At 39.9% G+C, this 16,438-nt stretch overlaps 1 protein-coding gene across 1 annotated transcript; it reads left to right on the top strand.

The window, feature by feature from the left end:
- The first annotated feature begins 11,401 nt into the window (after positions 1–11,401).
- On the top strand, positions 11,402–14,643 carry LOC102211954 (succinate dehydrogenase [ubiquinone] iron-sulfur subunit, mitochondrial). The gene is made up of 8 exons (XM_005730828.1): positions 11,402–11,569; positions 12,368–12,501; positions 12,611–12,696; positions 12,813–12,949; positions 13,060–13,176; positions 13,843–13,944; positions 14,057–14,179; positions 14,261–14,643. Exons 1-8 carry the CDS (start codon positions 11,510–11,512, stop codon positions 14,339–14,341), a joined length of 840 nt encoding a protein of 279 aa, XP_005730885.1. The 5' UTR covers positions 11,402–11,509; the 3' UTR covers positions 14,342–14,643.
- The last annotated feature ends 1,795 nt before the right edge of the window (positions 14,644–16,438 follow it).

Genomic DNA, 16,438 nt, shown 5'->3' on the forward strand with positions numbered 1-16,438 from the left:
CACACACATGCACACACGCCTGCTCATGTTCCCCTCACTGTGGGGAGCACAGTTCAATTTTCTTTATCCAATTCCCTCTCACTTATCAGGAGCAACCAGCCTATCAGCAGAGGGAACCCTCACCCAGCCCCCCCTCCCCTCACCCTCTCTGTCCAGACATTGCTGTTGTGAGGATGAAATGTCTGTTTTATTAAAAGTGCCATTGAAGCACAACAGTGACCTCTGATGTTTGATTGTGTCATTCCAATCATATGAGCGCAGATGAGGACGCGTTCTCATAGCGAGGGGTGATTTCAGAGCACCACCAACAGACTGATTATACAGAGAGGTCCTGCTGACAACTTCAGTTTGGTTTAATATTATTCAAATAGAAATTTCTAAAGCACTGACTAACATCACTTCTGCTGTGACTAACAATGCCAGTGACACCTGGATGCAACTGAGAAAAGCCCTCCATCATTATCCAGTGGAGCATAATGACAGCTTGTGGAGGCAGCGAGGACATTTAGAAGAATACTTTGGCCCTAATGTATATGCTACCAGATACATGTCCTTCGGTCGTCATCGACAGATGCTGGCTCCACGTGCACTCACAGTGTCTAATTGTGCATAAGTTGACATATTTTAAACGAATGCTTCATTTCAGTCTGGAAGCCAAAAATATGTTTTATGAGAAGACGGAAAATCTCCACTTTTGTGACAAATTATTGATTCATTTTGTTCCAGTTATTATTAGGTTAAACGCTGTTTTAAAGTGTACACACAGTCAGACTTTGGAAACAGCACACGAGTATAAGGAAATACAGGAATAAGGAATGCAAAAGTTGGCCTGTGCCAGTTGTTCGAACATACTATAGCCCAGAATCGAAAGATTATTTTTATCTTGTTGTTTACAGCACATGAAATATACCATGTTGGTAAAAGAATATAGTATCGCTATACTTACAGCATGTGATCAAAGTGGTTATTTTGTTGGCTTTAGCTTATGAACTCTGATGTGCTGAAAGAAACTTCCCATCTTCATTGCTGAGAGTCTGAAGGGCAGACTGACAGACTGTACATAAAAGATGGTTACGCCCCCACCTTGACGTCACCCATTGGTTTAGAAAGTCCAGTATAGCCCTCAGACAAGCGTGTTTTCCAGCTGCTTTTGCTCAAATGGAAGCAAATTGCCAATGCAAGGTAGCCATGTGCTAAAACATTTACAAAATGATAATGTTGTACTGAATAAGACTTGAAACTATCAACTGTATCTGTAAACTGTTTCCTGTAAACTCAACAGGAAATTACTTACAGACATCAAAGAGTGGAGAGCGAGACGAGGGAGTTGGCCGATATCCCCATGCTGGTGTTGTCCAGCATCGTGTCTGACCAATCAGTTAGCATTAGCCAAGAATTACAGTAGCTAATGCTATCTTACAAATGATCACAAACAAACCAGCATGAGTAACTTAAATTTGGCTCACAGCAAACCTAACTTGATAAAATATTTGTTACATTGAATAAATTAATAAATAAACATTTGAAATCCTTAATATTTGCTCCAGAAGAGAGTTTTAAATAAACAAGGGTATTTTTTTCTTTTTCTTCCTATGACATCACAACAGTGTGACTGGTCAGTAGCAATGCTCATCCTGGACCAACATTATTATAACGATGCAGGAACAATAGCACCAGGGGGACACCAGAGACACCTTGTCCAATAAAAACCTTTTTGCCAGCAGAGGGGTCGTCCCCTCATGGCCATTAGACTACAGGCTTAAGGCACTTCCACACTGACCTTTTTTTTTTAGACTCTGTTTTGAAATCCTTTTTTTGTGAACAGGTTAAAATTCTGACATCATAATCTATTTATATCAACCTCGGTTCTGGAAGAACTGCTGAATTCTTAATCTCCTTCTTCTCCCCACATCTCCTCAGTGAGAGCTGCTACACCATCACCAACCTATACTTATTATACATTCAGGCTTCTTTAAATTTGCCAATGTCTACTCATTCAAGCTACATTGGTATAATATAATCTGCTGTACTGCCAATTGCTATATACTGTAGTCCAGCTTTAATTGCTTCTCTGTGAGTAGCAGTAGCTACTGACTCACCCCAAGTAAAATCTCCATGTTGGTGTCGTCCCTACATCATCTCTAGAGAGGACAACATCTAAGCCCTCCTCACTGACTATGTCACTGGACTCGGTTTCTTGCATTACATTAGCAGCTGTCTCCCTCTACTCACAACAGATTCTTGTATGCTGGAACCTGGGATAACCTTCAGCGTCTATAAGAGCCTCAGTGCATGCAGTATGTCCTTCAGCTTAAGTGCAACAATATCTGGACCAACAGACCAACTTGGCCTACTCAGTCAGATCCTTCACAGGCTCAGCCGCTCTCAGCATTTTGTCCTGTCAACATTTGATTCAGCTGGTTCTGTTTCATGTACGCTTGTTGTTCTAGCAGTTAATGCAGCAACATCTTCGCTCTCTTTAAAGATGGAGTGGCTGCTTCCACCTGAAAACTACTTGTTGTATAGTTGGGGTTCTGTCTTAATTTTGTGCAAGTAAAACAGCTTGTGCTTGCTCCTTAGCCATTGCCTTGCAGTGTGTAGGTGCATAAATAAACTGCAGTGATGTAGCAACGAGACACAGTTGAAAATGAATGAAAAGAATGAAGCAGTCAGGGTTGCACTAATTTCAGATTCAATGTATATCGTTAATTTTGGAATGAAAAACTGTAGGACTTGTACAAAGTGTGACCAAGCAATGAGCAAACCATGCGTCACATGTGCCGGAGTACACTTGCCATGCCAAACCTGACACCTGCTTCCATCAGAGGTTGTTTTCTCTGAACACTGCGCTGCTTGATGGCATCATCATTGTAAAGGTAAGTCAAAACTCCTTGCAGGAAACACATTTGTTTCCAGGCTGGAAACAAATGTTCATCTAGACCCTTTGTTCATCTAGATCAGCTTTAAATTCCTGGCAAAAACAGTCTGCACAATAGTCACTTTTGAGCTTTAACCCTATCTGACCTTTAACTCCATCTAACCATACCTAAAACTTGGTATTTTCACAGAGCAAAGTAATCTGCTTGTGTTGCTGGGGACATAAACATCATTTCATAAAGGCTGTAAACGTGATACTGCACCACTGTGGTTTCACAATTGAAAGCATTATACACACTACAATGCAACTCGAGCTAGCAAAGAAGTGTCTGGGGACTATTACTTCCCTTTGCGGTGGTAAATCACCTCAGCCATCCAGAACCAAGACAAGCACTAACTGTCTCTCTGCAGTTAGGGGGCCAATGCAAATTTGTCAAGTACAGCTAAACCATTTTTAAAAAAAGTTTGAAATCCCATCCACGTTGGCATTAAAGGCCCAGTCATTACTATACCCACTTCGTGACCTTTTTAGTCACAGCGGGGACCTTTTCATGGCCAACAGTGTAAACGGTAAATAAAGCACCAATAAAACGCCAATGTGTCGCTTTGCTCCCGGTGCAGTACAGGAATGCACTGAGGGTGCCATCGAAGTCCTCACTACTTCACTCCCGCAATGCAAAAATCATGACTCATAAATATATGATCAAAAAAACAGGGCATCATCACCATGCATATGGCACTGCAGCTGAACTCACTGTGGCTCGCTTACACAAGAACGCGTTAGCTTCATCTGCGAACAGCAAGACGCTGCAGAAGAGAACATCAAAGAGAATGAAGATTAAAAACAACATTTACTTAATTAGCCAGTAAAAAATAAATAAATAAATAAACCCCATACCATTTCCACATATACCACTATAACAGTCTATCGTATTCAACCCTATTCAAGAGTCAGTATTTAACAGCTGATTCGCATGATCTAATTCATTGATTGTTAATGGAGCACAATAAAGTGCTTCCCCCTCTCCTGCTGGTGTTGGCTCGCTCAAACACCTTGTGGCAGTGACTCCATTGCTCCCCATGGGTGCCACGTCCCCACCTGTCACAGTGGCACAGTCCATGCTTGAATGGAGAGCCAGTTTCTGAGAGGAAATGGAAAAAGAGGGAAAAAATAGAACAGAATTTCACTGCCATCTTAAAGATATAAAGTAAATATTTATTTATTGTTATAAGCATTATAAATGACCGATTACATTGTTTTTTTTATATAATTTGTATATGATGTATGTAGGAAATATTTATTCATAACCTGTGCTTTACAGTGTTGTGATACCATCACTCATCATAGTAACCTTTTTTATTTTCTTCATGGAGTAGGTTTGAACTAGAAATAAAATGCATAGCATTACATAGATTTATCCCTGACAAAACCAAACGCAGTGTTAATCAACACTACATAAATTGACAGCAACAAAAAAAACTTTTAATTATTCAAAAGACAGACAGAGCCATACATTTGTGAGGAGAGTTGCTTCCTGTCCAGATGTACTAGGATGTATTCTTACAGGACTTTGTTCTGCTCAGGGATTCAAGTCGTCACAGGTAATTCCTCTCGTTTCTTTCAAAGTTGCTTGTGTGAACTAGATAAAAGTGGAGTCAAGTTAGCTTTATTTGTGTGGTACATTTCATACACTGGGGAACTTGGTGTGTTTTACAGTAAATGCATAAAGATAAAAGATTTCAGCCTCTTATAACACACGAGAGGAGAGAGAGAGAGAAGACTATGGAGTATCTCGGTGGCGTATGTATCGTCACTTCATTTAGTTTTAATTCTCTGTACATTCAGGAGCTGCGTAATGAGCTGGGTAATGTGATTTTAGCTATAGTAAGAAGGCTGGAACATCTATATACAGACTCGAGTGCAGCATTTGGTATTTTTTGTAACAGCCATTTCATGTGCATGTGAATATGGGCTGAAAAGTACATCAGAATGATAAACCATGTCCACTCAGGCTTTTATGTTTGAACTTGCAGCATAAATATAACTTGCAGAAGTGAAAAATAGTCAAACCAAGCCTGAAGATAACCATAACTTTGCTTTTAGATATACTAAAATTAATGTAGTCATTCATTCTTAACAACACATTGGTATTTCAAAGCATCTCTGAAAGCGTTTGCTTCTTTTTTTGTGTGTTACATTCAAGAAATCCTCTCAGAGTCAGCCTGTTTGGCAGAATCAACAGGATGCATTACACATGGCACATGAATAGACAACTGAAAGCATTTATTTTATTTTGAAATTTTATGCACTTCCAAGTTGATGTTGGAAAACCCACGGAAAGGCTATAGATTTCTTAAATTCAGTTTTATTTATATAGCGCCAAATCTCGACAACACTCACCTCCGGGTGCTTGATATAAGAGAAAGACCCTGGAATTATAGTATAGAAAACCCTAACAATCAAACGACTGCCTCTAAGTAAGTGGAAAAGAAAAACTCCCTTTTAACAGGAAGAAACCTCCAACAGCGCCTGGCTTAGGGAGAAGTGTAAACGTGTCGTAATCGTTTCAGAGCAGTTAAAACTTTCCTTTCTGTCATTTTAAAGCAGTTTACACATTTAATCACTGAGATATTTTAATATAAGCAAAAGAAGCACAATTTCAAATGAACATCTCAGTTTTTCTACATCATAAATAAATGTTGTTTCAGTAAATCAAAGAAGTGACACAAAAAACCCATATTAGTACTCAGTACTTTACTAGTGTAAGCTAATTTATGGAGCCCTAACTCACTAAAATATCCTATTTGGCCACACATCCTGCATGTAATTCCTCCTTGTGATGATAACGATCAGCGACAGTTGGATTTTATTAGCAGTACAAACTAGAGAGCAAATTATTTTTCCTGTTTGGAAAACAGTTAACCTGGAGGTCTTTCAGTCCAAGACGATGCATTCATCACCCACCCACAAATTGTTGCTGCCATCAGGGTCAATCAAGCAACCTATGCTAGAAAAAAAGACATTTTTGAACGAATGAGGACCACTGCCTCCCACAAACTCCTACAGTGCTCCTGTGGTGAAAGTGTGACAGAGCCTGACAGGTCAGACAGAGATTAAGCATGGCTGCGAGTTTGTCCCAGACTGAGATGAAGGCCCTGAATCGCTGCCCAAACACTGCTCCTGCAGTCCTGCCAGCAACGCAGCACAATTATCACACTGACTGCTGCCTCGATGGCAGCTCCAGTCACTGCTGCCCTGTGAGATTCCTGCTTAAAGCGCTGCTGAGTGAGATACTAGAAGATAACATAGCAGTCATTCTGAGGATTAAGGAAAAAACAAAGTCATTTCCTCTCTCACCTCATAGACTCAAGGACAGTCTGTCTGTGTTCAGCAGCTTTCAGGTTCATCTGTTCTGTGATCAGATTTCTGGTTCCTGTAGAGCACAGGTTTTGGCCTATGCTGCCACCTTTTTCTTACAGCTGCATTTTATGTTAAACGTTAGCTGGAAAGAAAAAAAGAAACAGATATTATTTAAATGTATATGTTTTGACCACTCCTGGCATTGACCTACTTTTAATTAGGGTGGATTTGTGTCTTTTGTCCTGTCCTCCTCCCCTCACCCCCAAACCAGTTGTGGCAGGGAACCTGGTTCTGCCACAGGTTTCTTTGTATTAAAGGGAACTTTTTTCCTTCCCATTGTCACCAAGTGCTTGGTAAAAGGCGTTTTTATATAATTTTAGTATAATTTAGCATGGAAAGTATTTCAGTGGAAACAGTTGCTCTGGTTTGGGGGTAATTTTTGTGGCTGCTTTTATTAAGGCTGTTCCTCATCGAGCATCTCTTGTTGTCTTCCATGAATATCTTGTTGTGGTCGCTGTAAACAAGTGCGTATAGCCAGTCTCTCTCTGAATAAATAAATAATTGGTTTTGTTGTTTTGCCACTTGGGGGCAGTTGAATAACCTGTAAACACAACATATTATTTTCTTATTAAATAATGATGGTGCAAAGGAGAGCAAACAGCTCCCTGTTTGTGTGATATTTAATGGGAGCCCACCTGCTGTATGTAACCTCTGACGCAGTGTACAGTAACAACTTGAAGAAAACACATGGCACTGCTCAGTGCTCTACCATGTTTCACCAGCTAGTTAGACAATGTGGTCGTGGTGTTGGAAATGGTGTCAGGTCTCTCCTAAAAAACACCTCCTGCTGCCAAAAGCAACACAATTGAGGTTTGGTGATCCCAGCAGCAAGTTAGCTAAAATATCAGCATTGTTTTTCTTTTATCATAGACTTCACTGCAGTGTTATAACTAATGAGGACTGCCCCATTTAGCTGATATTTATTACTGGTATCCATTTAAAGGGAAAACTGTTGCCTGAGCTCAGCCACACAGACTACCAAGTTGTGCCCTCTAGAGGTGGAACATAATGTAACCATTTACAGTCACATGCATTACTTTTGGCTGAACCTGGTATAAAAGGCCAAAGCGATGGATGGAAAGGAGGTCAAATTCTTGCTTGCTCACGTCCTCTCTTCTTCTTTCTTCCTCCACTTTCCATCTTCTCCTTTTTTCTCTTCCTCTGTTGTCCTTCATCAACCTGATTTAGATTTCCTTTGCTTCCTTTTTTCTTCTTCTCGTCTTGGCACTCTTTTTGTCACTTTGAATGCAACATTTTACTTTTTTATTGAGCTATCTCTGTGAGTCATTGTTTGTTTTTTCAAGCTGTCCTTTTAGCTCTGTAGGATATTTGTCTCCATCTGTTTCATCTTGGTCAGGTTCTTCAGCTTTATCCATACCAGCATTATTTCAGTCTTTAATACTGGTAAATGTCTCCAACGTTATCCTTGGGGTTTATTAGATTTTTTTTCATGGCCCCAGTGAGCTGCATGTACAAATAGGTTTTCAGGGTGAGGTTGGCCACTACAGGTTCACTATGATGACCCTCCTCAGTTTTTCGGGTCATGTGATTCAGGGTTGGATCTGTCATCAAGGGCTGATTGTGGCCTAGAGTATACAGGGAACTACCCTGGCCACCATTTCTCTCTCTCCTCCTCTCCTCCACATGGCAGACAGGCTTCTGGGCTGATGGCCAGAGGCAGTTTGCTTGCTCATTCAAGTGTACATACCACACCACTGATTTACTGAGTTTACAGTTTTTATCTTTTTGTAAATAAATAGTTCATGCTTAGCGTACTTGCACGAACAATCTCTTTTGTTGCAAGCTGGAGACACTTATGGATTCCTCCCGAATTTAACATCGTAAATTTTTCATGCACTTGAAGTTGCACCCAAACACTGATCTGGTTTTAGCACAGAGGTAAAAACAGCACACAGGAAACACATCAACTGTTTAAACAGAGACGTGTTAAAAATATCAGCTCAGCAACAGACGTACATTTTCTCTTTAATATTGGTACAGGGACAACAAAAGGCTGGAAAAGTAAGAAGCACTAAAAAGAAACAGCTGAAGTTCAGTTTTGCAACTAAGTAGGTTAATTGCCAACAGATCGGTTACACCATTGGGTGTAAAGAACATATTAGAGCTGCAGAGTTTCTGAGGATTGAAGATGGGCAGAAGTTCATTAGTCAGCAGAAAAACTGGGTCTATAAATTGTGGAAAAATTTCAGAATAATGCTCCTCAATGTAAAATTGTGGAAATGGCGAGTATCTCGTCTTCTACAGTACATGGTCTCATCAAAAGATCTTATCTTCTATAATCTGGAGAACTCTCTGTGTGTCATGGTCCCAGGACTTCTGACCTGATGTTTTGAGTTTTGACATTCTGTATTAAGTTCATTTGTATTCTTAAGATCCCTAGGTTTTCTGTTCAGTATTGCTTATTAGATTTCCCCCCTGTGTTGTCCTCTGTGTCTCCCTCTGTGTGACTGTAGATATAGTGATTTGAGTTATTGCGCTTTGCTTCCACACCTTGCGTGTTCTCTCTCTCTCTGCCTCTCTTGGCTATCTCTGTGTACTTTCTGTGTTATGTTTAAGGTCCACATCTTGGCATCAGCATTTTCAGTTTGTGTCCTTCCCACTCTGTCATGTGTAATTGTCCTCAGCTGTGTTCTCCGTGTGCTTCCACTTCCCTCGTTACCTTCTGTGTATTTATGTCAGCATTCCCCCTCTGTTCCGTGTCGTGTTGTCCCTCATGCTGTGTGAGCCTTTGTGTGCCTCTGTGAAACTTTAGGTTATATTTTCCCAGTCTAGTTTAGTTCATCATTAGTTGTATCATTTTCCTGAGTCTACAATAAACTGCCTTTTTGAGTTGATTCACGTGTTGCGAGTCCTGTATTTTGGGTCCAATCTCTTGCCTGCACACAGTGATTCATGACACTCTGAACAAGGGACAAGTGTGAAAATCAATATTAGATGACTGTGATCTTTGAACGTCTTCAGGCAGCACTGCGGCAGCACAGTCGTGACTATTTCATGCAAATCCCTGCATAGATACAGTTCACTTCATCAACAAGTGCAGGTTAAAGCTGCAATCATGCAAAGAAGAAGCCATATGTGAAAATGATATAGAAATGCTGCTGTGTTCTCTGAATTAAGACTCATTTAATATGGTTTAAGGTAAAGTGGAAAACTGTTCTATTCTCATGGGCACATCTGGAAAGGTGCCATCAGTGCTGAAAGGCTTTAGGCCAAAATTTACTCCCATCCACAGGGAAGGCCTTGCATATTTCAACAAGCCAAACCACACAGTGCACGTGTTCATAGTATAAGAGTCTGGGTGCTAAACTGGCCTGGTTAAATCCTACATCAGACAAGAATGAGACAACATTCCTCTCCTAGAATTCCAGCAGTTCAACTGGTCTCCCCCATTCCCAAACATTTACAAACTATAAGGAAAGGAGATAATACTCAGTGGTAAACATGGCCCTCCTGTCCTAACTTTAAATCTGTTTGCTGCTATCAAATTTAGGATGAGCTAAAATTGTACATCTTCTCAGTTTTCTCAGTTTTACTGTAAATAAAATATGGGTTTATGAGATTTGTGAATCATTGCACTCTGTTTTTATTTACATTTTACACAGCATCCCAGCAATTTCAGAATTAGGGGTTTGAAAAGAAGATGCTGTCATCTTGACCCCTGTCAGTCAGCAAAGATGGGCAGTAACGCGTTACTTGTAAAGCGTTACTGTAATCCGATTACTTTTTTCAAGTAACGAGTAAAGTAAGGGATTACTATTGCAAAAACGGTAATTAGATTACCGTTACTTTTCCATAGGAACGCTGCACTACTGTGTTGATTTTTTTTGCGAGAATGTCTCATGACAGTGACGTAAGCGAGTGCGACATTTGTGACAACAGACGTGTGCAGATAAACAATGGATAATATATCGAGTGCAGAGAGAGTGTGAGCGTGCAGCGTTTAAAGCGTGGAAGTACTGACCTTACTTTGAGTTTGATTCCATAAAAAGTGACAAAAACATTAGCGTCCGCTGCTCACTGCGTGGGAAGAAAACTTCTTTTTACAGCGAAAAACCCCCTAAACTTCCAAGCAAGCGCAGAGTGCGCTACAACGTAATGGGAAATTCACAGAGAAACTCGCGGATTCTTCAACTGACCGCTACGGCTCACCTGCACCAGGGCAAACCTCCGCCTACCCAACTCCTGCTTTACAGGTGAAAATAGAGCAACAGGACCACTAGTCTTTGATTTTATTTATTTTCTGCTGTGTTTTACTTGCATCTATTTGAAAGAGTGAGTGTAAACACAGAAAAAATATTTTATTTTATGTGCTGGAATGTGCAGAAAATAGGTTTAAATGTTAAACAAATTTCTTCCAGTCAGTGAATGTTGCATTTAATTTAATTTTTGCTTGATGCATACAGTTAAAATATTAAAACTAATAAAACAAGTTTTAAAAAGAGACTTTTCCGTTTTTTGGGGAAGTAATCGGTGATTAGTTACTGATTACTTTTTTCAAGTAACTTGACCAACACTGGTGGACAGGCAGGGTGTTCCTTGAGATGCTTCATAAAACTGCAACCAGCATGTTGGAGTGACGTTCTGGTGACTCTGCTCTGTATTACGAAAATAAACCATGTAAAAGAACGTAAAACATTTCGGATTAACTTAAATTTTGAAAATATCTTAAAATATGGTGTCTTTATAGATAGATAAATAGTATTAATTTCCTCATATAGCAATGATTAGGGTTTTGGGACAAAGAGAACTGATTACAACCATAACCTAAGATAAATTACTCCAAACAACAACCTTGCATTTTAAAGTATGTAACTGACCCGACAATGAGAGTTGTGAAAGAGTCTCATACGTATGCTACTTTCAGGTGCTGTCGGAAAAATATGAATGAGTAATGATTAAACCTACCCCTACAGCCCAGCTAAGTGATTAAGCAGAGTTTCATACATGATTGTTTAAATGTTAAAATGTTCTCGTTTCATGCTTCACGTAATTCTGCACGAGCTTTAGAGCAGACTAATATGCTTGACGAATTTAAAGAAAGAGGGGACGTGAAGGCAACAAAAAAGACGTTCCCTGCGTCAAGCACGTAGGGGGCGTGGTCTCGGCTTAAATCAGGAGCACAGACAGCAGCAGCAGTTCACATAAAGTGACCGAGACTATTGTGGCTGTCAGAAATATCCAGGCAGAAACATGTCGGTGGCGTGTCTGAGTAGAAATGTTTTGGCTTTTAGGAATTCTAGTGTGATGGTGGTAAGTAGAAAAAAAAAACCCAACAAAAAACATCTAATTCGGTATTTGAAGGCTTCACTGACGTAACTATTAATGGCTGTTTTTGTTGTTTACTTTTTTGCTAGGCTACAGGATATTATCACAAAGTGTTTATGCCTATGTGTAGCATAGGCCTTTTTGTATCCTATGCCTATGTGTAAATCTGACAGTACTTGACAGGAGTCAGCTGTCAAGCGAAAACTGTCGGATAACTTTTTCTCCTCGTAAAAACCTCTTTGTTGAGTGGTAGTGCACATAGGTTTTACACTTCATAACTTCTAATAAATATATCAGCTATTAATGCATTAAATTGATCTTTTATTGTCCTGGAAGAGTCAGTTAGATAACCAAAGTCCGCAAGGTGATGTAACGCTTTCAGTTCAGTTCTTTCAGGCCTCCACTAGGGGGAGACTCCATACTATCTTACACAAAAGGAGCGTACAGTAAGTAACTGTGGTGTGTAAATACACAACGCGACAAAGACTGGTCTGAGGGCATCTAAGTGTATTGTCTGTCATTATAACTGTAAATTAAATGCCCTTGTTGCTGTTGTTCATATGAGGGAATACATTAGCACTCGTACTAGACTCTTGTATTCCAGGATACTCCCAGATTAGTTTTACATGGCACCACTAACAGGAATGTCACATCATGAGGCGTCCCTTTGTACATATCTAATGTTTTTAATCGGACTGTACTGTTGTACTGTTTTTATTCAGATACCTTGGGAATGTTCAGTTCAGTTCATTTGGGATTGTTTGTTTACTATCTGTGGTACAGATGGTGCGCCATGCTCAGACTGCAGCTGCTCCGGCTCCTGAACCCAGGATCAAAAAGTTCCAGGTTTACCGCTGGGACCCCGACAAGTCCGGAGACAAACCACGAATGCAGACGTATGAAATCGATCTCAACACGTAAGTCAGGAACTGGTCATTGAACAGAAGGCTGCTGAGCAGTATGTTTACTTTTTACTGCACGTTTTATGCCATTGTCTAATCTACTGACGTGTCCTCATTATTACAGCTGTGGGCCGATGGTTCTGGATGCCCTCATTAAGATCAAGAATGAAATGGACCCCACGCTCACATTCAGACGTTCCTGCCGTGAGGGTAAGAGAGGCCATTTGGATTCTGTTTGCACATAATAATGTGAACAATTTCTGAATGAAAGAAATCAGTGACTTGGTTTCAGACTGACTGTCTGTGAATATCTCAAATATCTTCAGGTATCTGCGGCTCATGTGCCATGAATGTAAATGGAGGAAACACGCTGGCGTGCCTTAACAAGATTGACGCCAACACTAGCAAACCCACCAAAATCTACCCGCTTCCACACATGTATGTCGTCAAAGATCTGGTGCCTGTAAGTACTGCTAGTCGAGAGAACCCATCTAAGTTTAAAAACAAGCGACGTGGAAGAAAGTATATTACAGTTTATTACATTCATCATGTGTCTCTCCTTATTACCACCAGGATATGAGCAACTTCTACGCGCAGTACAAATCCATCGAGCCCTACCTGAAAAAGAAAGATGAATCTCAGGAGGGGAAGGAGCAGTATTTCCAGTCAGTGGAGGACAGACAGAAGCTGGTAGAAAAAGAAAAAAACTTATTCTTTTAATCTCTATGTGATTCACATGGTTAACACAAGCAACATTGAAGCCATGTGTCAGTACTGTATAACACACTGAGAACTGATCGCGTAACCCAGAGATGTCAAACTTATTTTACACTGCTGACCACATACAGCCAACTTTTATATGTAGGCCAGACCAGTGAAACTCCACTTTCTGTCAGTCTTCAGAAGTTTAACTACAGATTTAATCAATGGGATATCTTATTATAAGATGAAGAAGCTTCATTTCAACAGTGTGCCTCGGTTTTTCTACATGATGAAGAAATGCTGCTGTAGTAAATTGAAAGACATCTGTCAGCCTGACTCTTTTGGCTTAAATTGTAAGAAGTAAATGTGTAAAATTACAGAAATCTATAATGTAATTGCTTTGCTGTATTGTGAGATGTCATGGGGGAACCTTTTGACATTAGGAGAAGCTGTAAAACCTGAGAAATGCAGTTAAAAGTCCAAATTTCTGTCTTTCTTCACACTGGGCCGATTCTGGCCCCCAGGCGTCATGCTTGACACCTGTGGTTTAACCATTAAAATAAATAATTAATTTGGTAGCAACGTTTTAGGAGCTGTTGCTAATTTGATTAAACAGGCATCAATAAGCTGGTATTTGACTGTCTAACATAACAGGATGGCCTGTACGAGTGCATCCTCTGTGCCTGCTGCAGCACCAGCTGTCCCAGCTACTGGTGGAATGGAGACAAATATCTTGGACCTGCTGTCCTCATGCAGGTAGGTAATATATTATATTATTATTATAATGTTAGGGAGATAGCTCTTTTTTTATTTTTTAACTGCTGGTGGAGATGCCATTGATACTGAATTTGGTGTCTTTATCCCACAGGCGTACCGGTGGATGATTGACTCCCGTGATGAATTCACAGAGGAGCGCCTGTCTAAACTTCAGGACCCCTTCTCGCTGTACCGCTGCCACACTATCATGAACTGCACTAAGACTTGTCCCAAGGTGCTCCGATGTGACCAAACACACACTTCCTCACAGTTAAGACTTTCAGTTTCTCACTCTGTCTGACTCACTTCTCTACAGGGACTCAACCCGGGAAAGGCCATCGCGGAGATCAAGAAAATGATGGCGACTTACAAAGAGAAGAAAGCAGCAGCTTCATGAGCGTGTGAATATGAAACTGGTTCAAGATCCACTGAGAATACCTCAAACTTAGGAGGCCAGCTGTAAACCTTGCTTAGAACTGTACATTTTGTGCTCTTGATGAGTGTCTTATGTGTTTGAATGAGTCCAAGTGTGTTTAAGTGAACAGGAAGATGGAAATTCTGAGAAAAGGACGCTAGAAATGCCGTACAAGTGTTGCAACATGTTGGACATGCTTTTTGCATGCTGTACTACATTTGCTTGAAATTGTATCAGCTTGTTAATATTTATATGCATAATCATTAAACTCGAGTAAAGCTTGATATGGAGGCCATGCTCGTATGCTGATCACCTTTGTAACTTGCATTCCTAGGGAAGGATAATGAGATGAAAACATATCAAATGTTTTGTCACAGTGACATAATTTTCTGCTCATGGCAAAGAGGAAGAAATAACCTATGGTGAAAAATCTGCACCTGTTGTCATAATGACAACAAGCGCTACCTGAATTCTAAATTTTGATGTCCTACACCTACAAGCTGCCCAACAGCTACGGGGCTGCATGTGTTATTGGTCTGTAGTAAGTCGATTTCACCTTGTAAACGAGAACTTTTTTTTTTCGACCATAAATATTCTTAGCAGAATGAGTAGTGGTAAAATGTTACCAGGTAATATTGCACCCATGTTATGCTAAAGCCATTTACACACTGTCTCCATACCAGCCTTTGTGGTGGTGCTCTGTCATACTGCACATTCTGGTATTGATCCAACACTAAGTAAATACAGGGCCAATATTGTCGATACCAGTACCAATACTTTTAATCTTTAAAGAGTTTGCAGATTTTAGACACATTCTAATGACCACTAAAACAGATTTTTTTTTTTTTACCTCCCACAATAATTAGTTACAGTAATTCACACCTTTCAGTTTTGCATGTATGTTGAAAATGTGTTTTTTTTTTGAAGACCTGAAATGTGCCTGTCTCTAACCAATTTTAGGTCAGCTTCTCTTGTTTTAATGTGTTGTAGGCTATAAATAAAATAGAGGTGACAGTCAATGCAAAAAGATTCAAAGATTTTTGTAGCTCATGTTTCAAGTATATGATTTCATTGGCAAGTAAATAATTGATTTAACACATTTATTAATTTATTATTAATTTATTTAACTGCGTGGTGAACTTGGATAGAAACAAAGTATTGGTCCTTTCGCGCTGGTATCTATACCAATAAGAGCGTCGGTATCGATATTTGGATTGATCCACCCAAGGGCGTAGATTTGGCATGGACGGAAGGGATATGTCCCCACCAATATCCAGCAATTATTGAATTTTCCCCACCAATAATTTGATCTCTTCGAGTACAGAAAAACAAACCCGATAGAAAGAAATAACGATCTGTCAACGTCTCATTCACCTAGCGGTGCAGAAAGTTAAATTACATTCTCTACTAGAGTCCTACCTCATGTGACAAATATGGCCAATGTGATTGGCTGTGCCTTTCAGGGAGCTCTGTTTAGTTTTAGCAGCGCCAAGCCTGCGCTGCAAGGAGGATGGCAGCGCAAAGGAAGAACCTGGATATAAGAAAGTATTTTTCAAAGAAACCTGTAAGTCACTTAAAGTCAAGTTCACTCATAAAATGTGTCCGTCATAATAACGTTACAGGCTATGCTAGGCTTTGGCCCACGTCAGTCTAAAATTGTAACCATGAATAACGTGTTTTGGAAACTAACTGCACAACAGGCAGCACTATTAGTTATCTCAGTCTCAGAGCAGCATTTCTAATTTTGATTGAAACTGTCAGAGAAAACGGCAGCCTCGAGCAAGCCAGGATATTAGTTTACAGAGGCTGTTAAAATTACACGTCTAACCTTAAAATTTCATCCTAATGGTACTGAGATATTCATAGGGTTAATTTTGAGACAATATATCATGAAGTAGCCATGATTTTGCAAATATTCCACCTTGTAGTGCAGTTTGCAGAAATTGTTTTAAAAATGCACTCACCCAACAAATATTACTGATGAGTGACTCATCAGTAATGTTTGTATAGTGTGCCTAAAATGTTGCACAATTTTGCTGAGAAATCTTTTACTTTGTGGTAATTTTAGATGAGTAGTTT

The sequence above is a fragment of the Pundamilia nyererei genome, unplaced genomic scaffold (genome assembly GCF_000239375.1).
Source record: "Pundamilia nyererei isolate P.nyererei 1_Seehausen unplaced genomic scaffold, PunNye1.0 scaffold00039, whole genome shotgun sequence".
NCBI classification, from domain to species: Eukaryota; Metazoa; Chordata; class Actinopteri; order Cichliformes; family Cichlidae; genus Pundamilia; species Pundamilia nyererei.

Excerpts from the sequence above, each read along its gene's own strand:
- LOC102211954 (XM_005730828.1), top strand. The coding sequence starts at position 11,510 with ATGTCGGTGGCGTGTCTGAGTAGAAATGTTTTGGCTTTTAGGAATTCT. Across the intron at positions 12,697-12,812 it reads CAGACGTTCCTGCCGTGAGG|GTATCTGCGGCTCATGTGCC; the intron begins GTAAGAGAGGCC and ends AAATATCTTCAG. Across the intron at positions 14,180-14,260 it reads GCACTAAGACTTGTCCCAAG|GGACTCAACCCGGGAAAGGC; the intron begins GTGCTCCGATGT and ends ACTTCTCTACAG.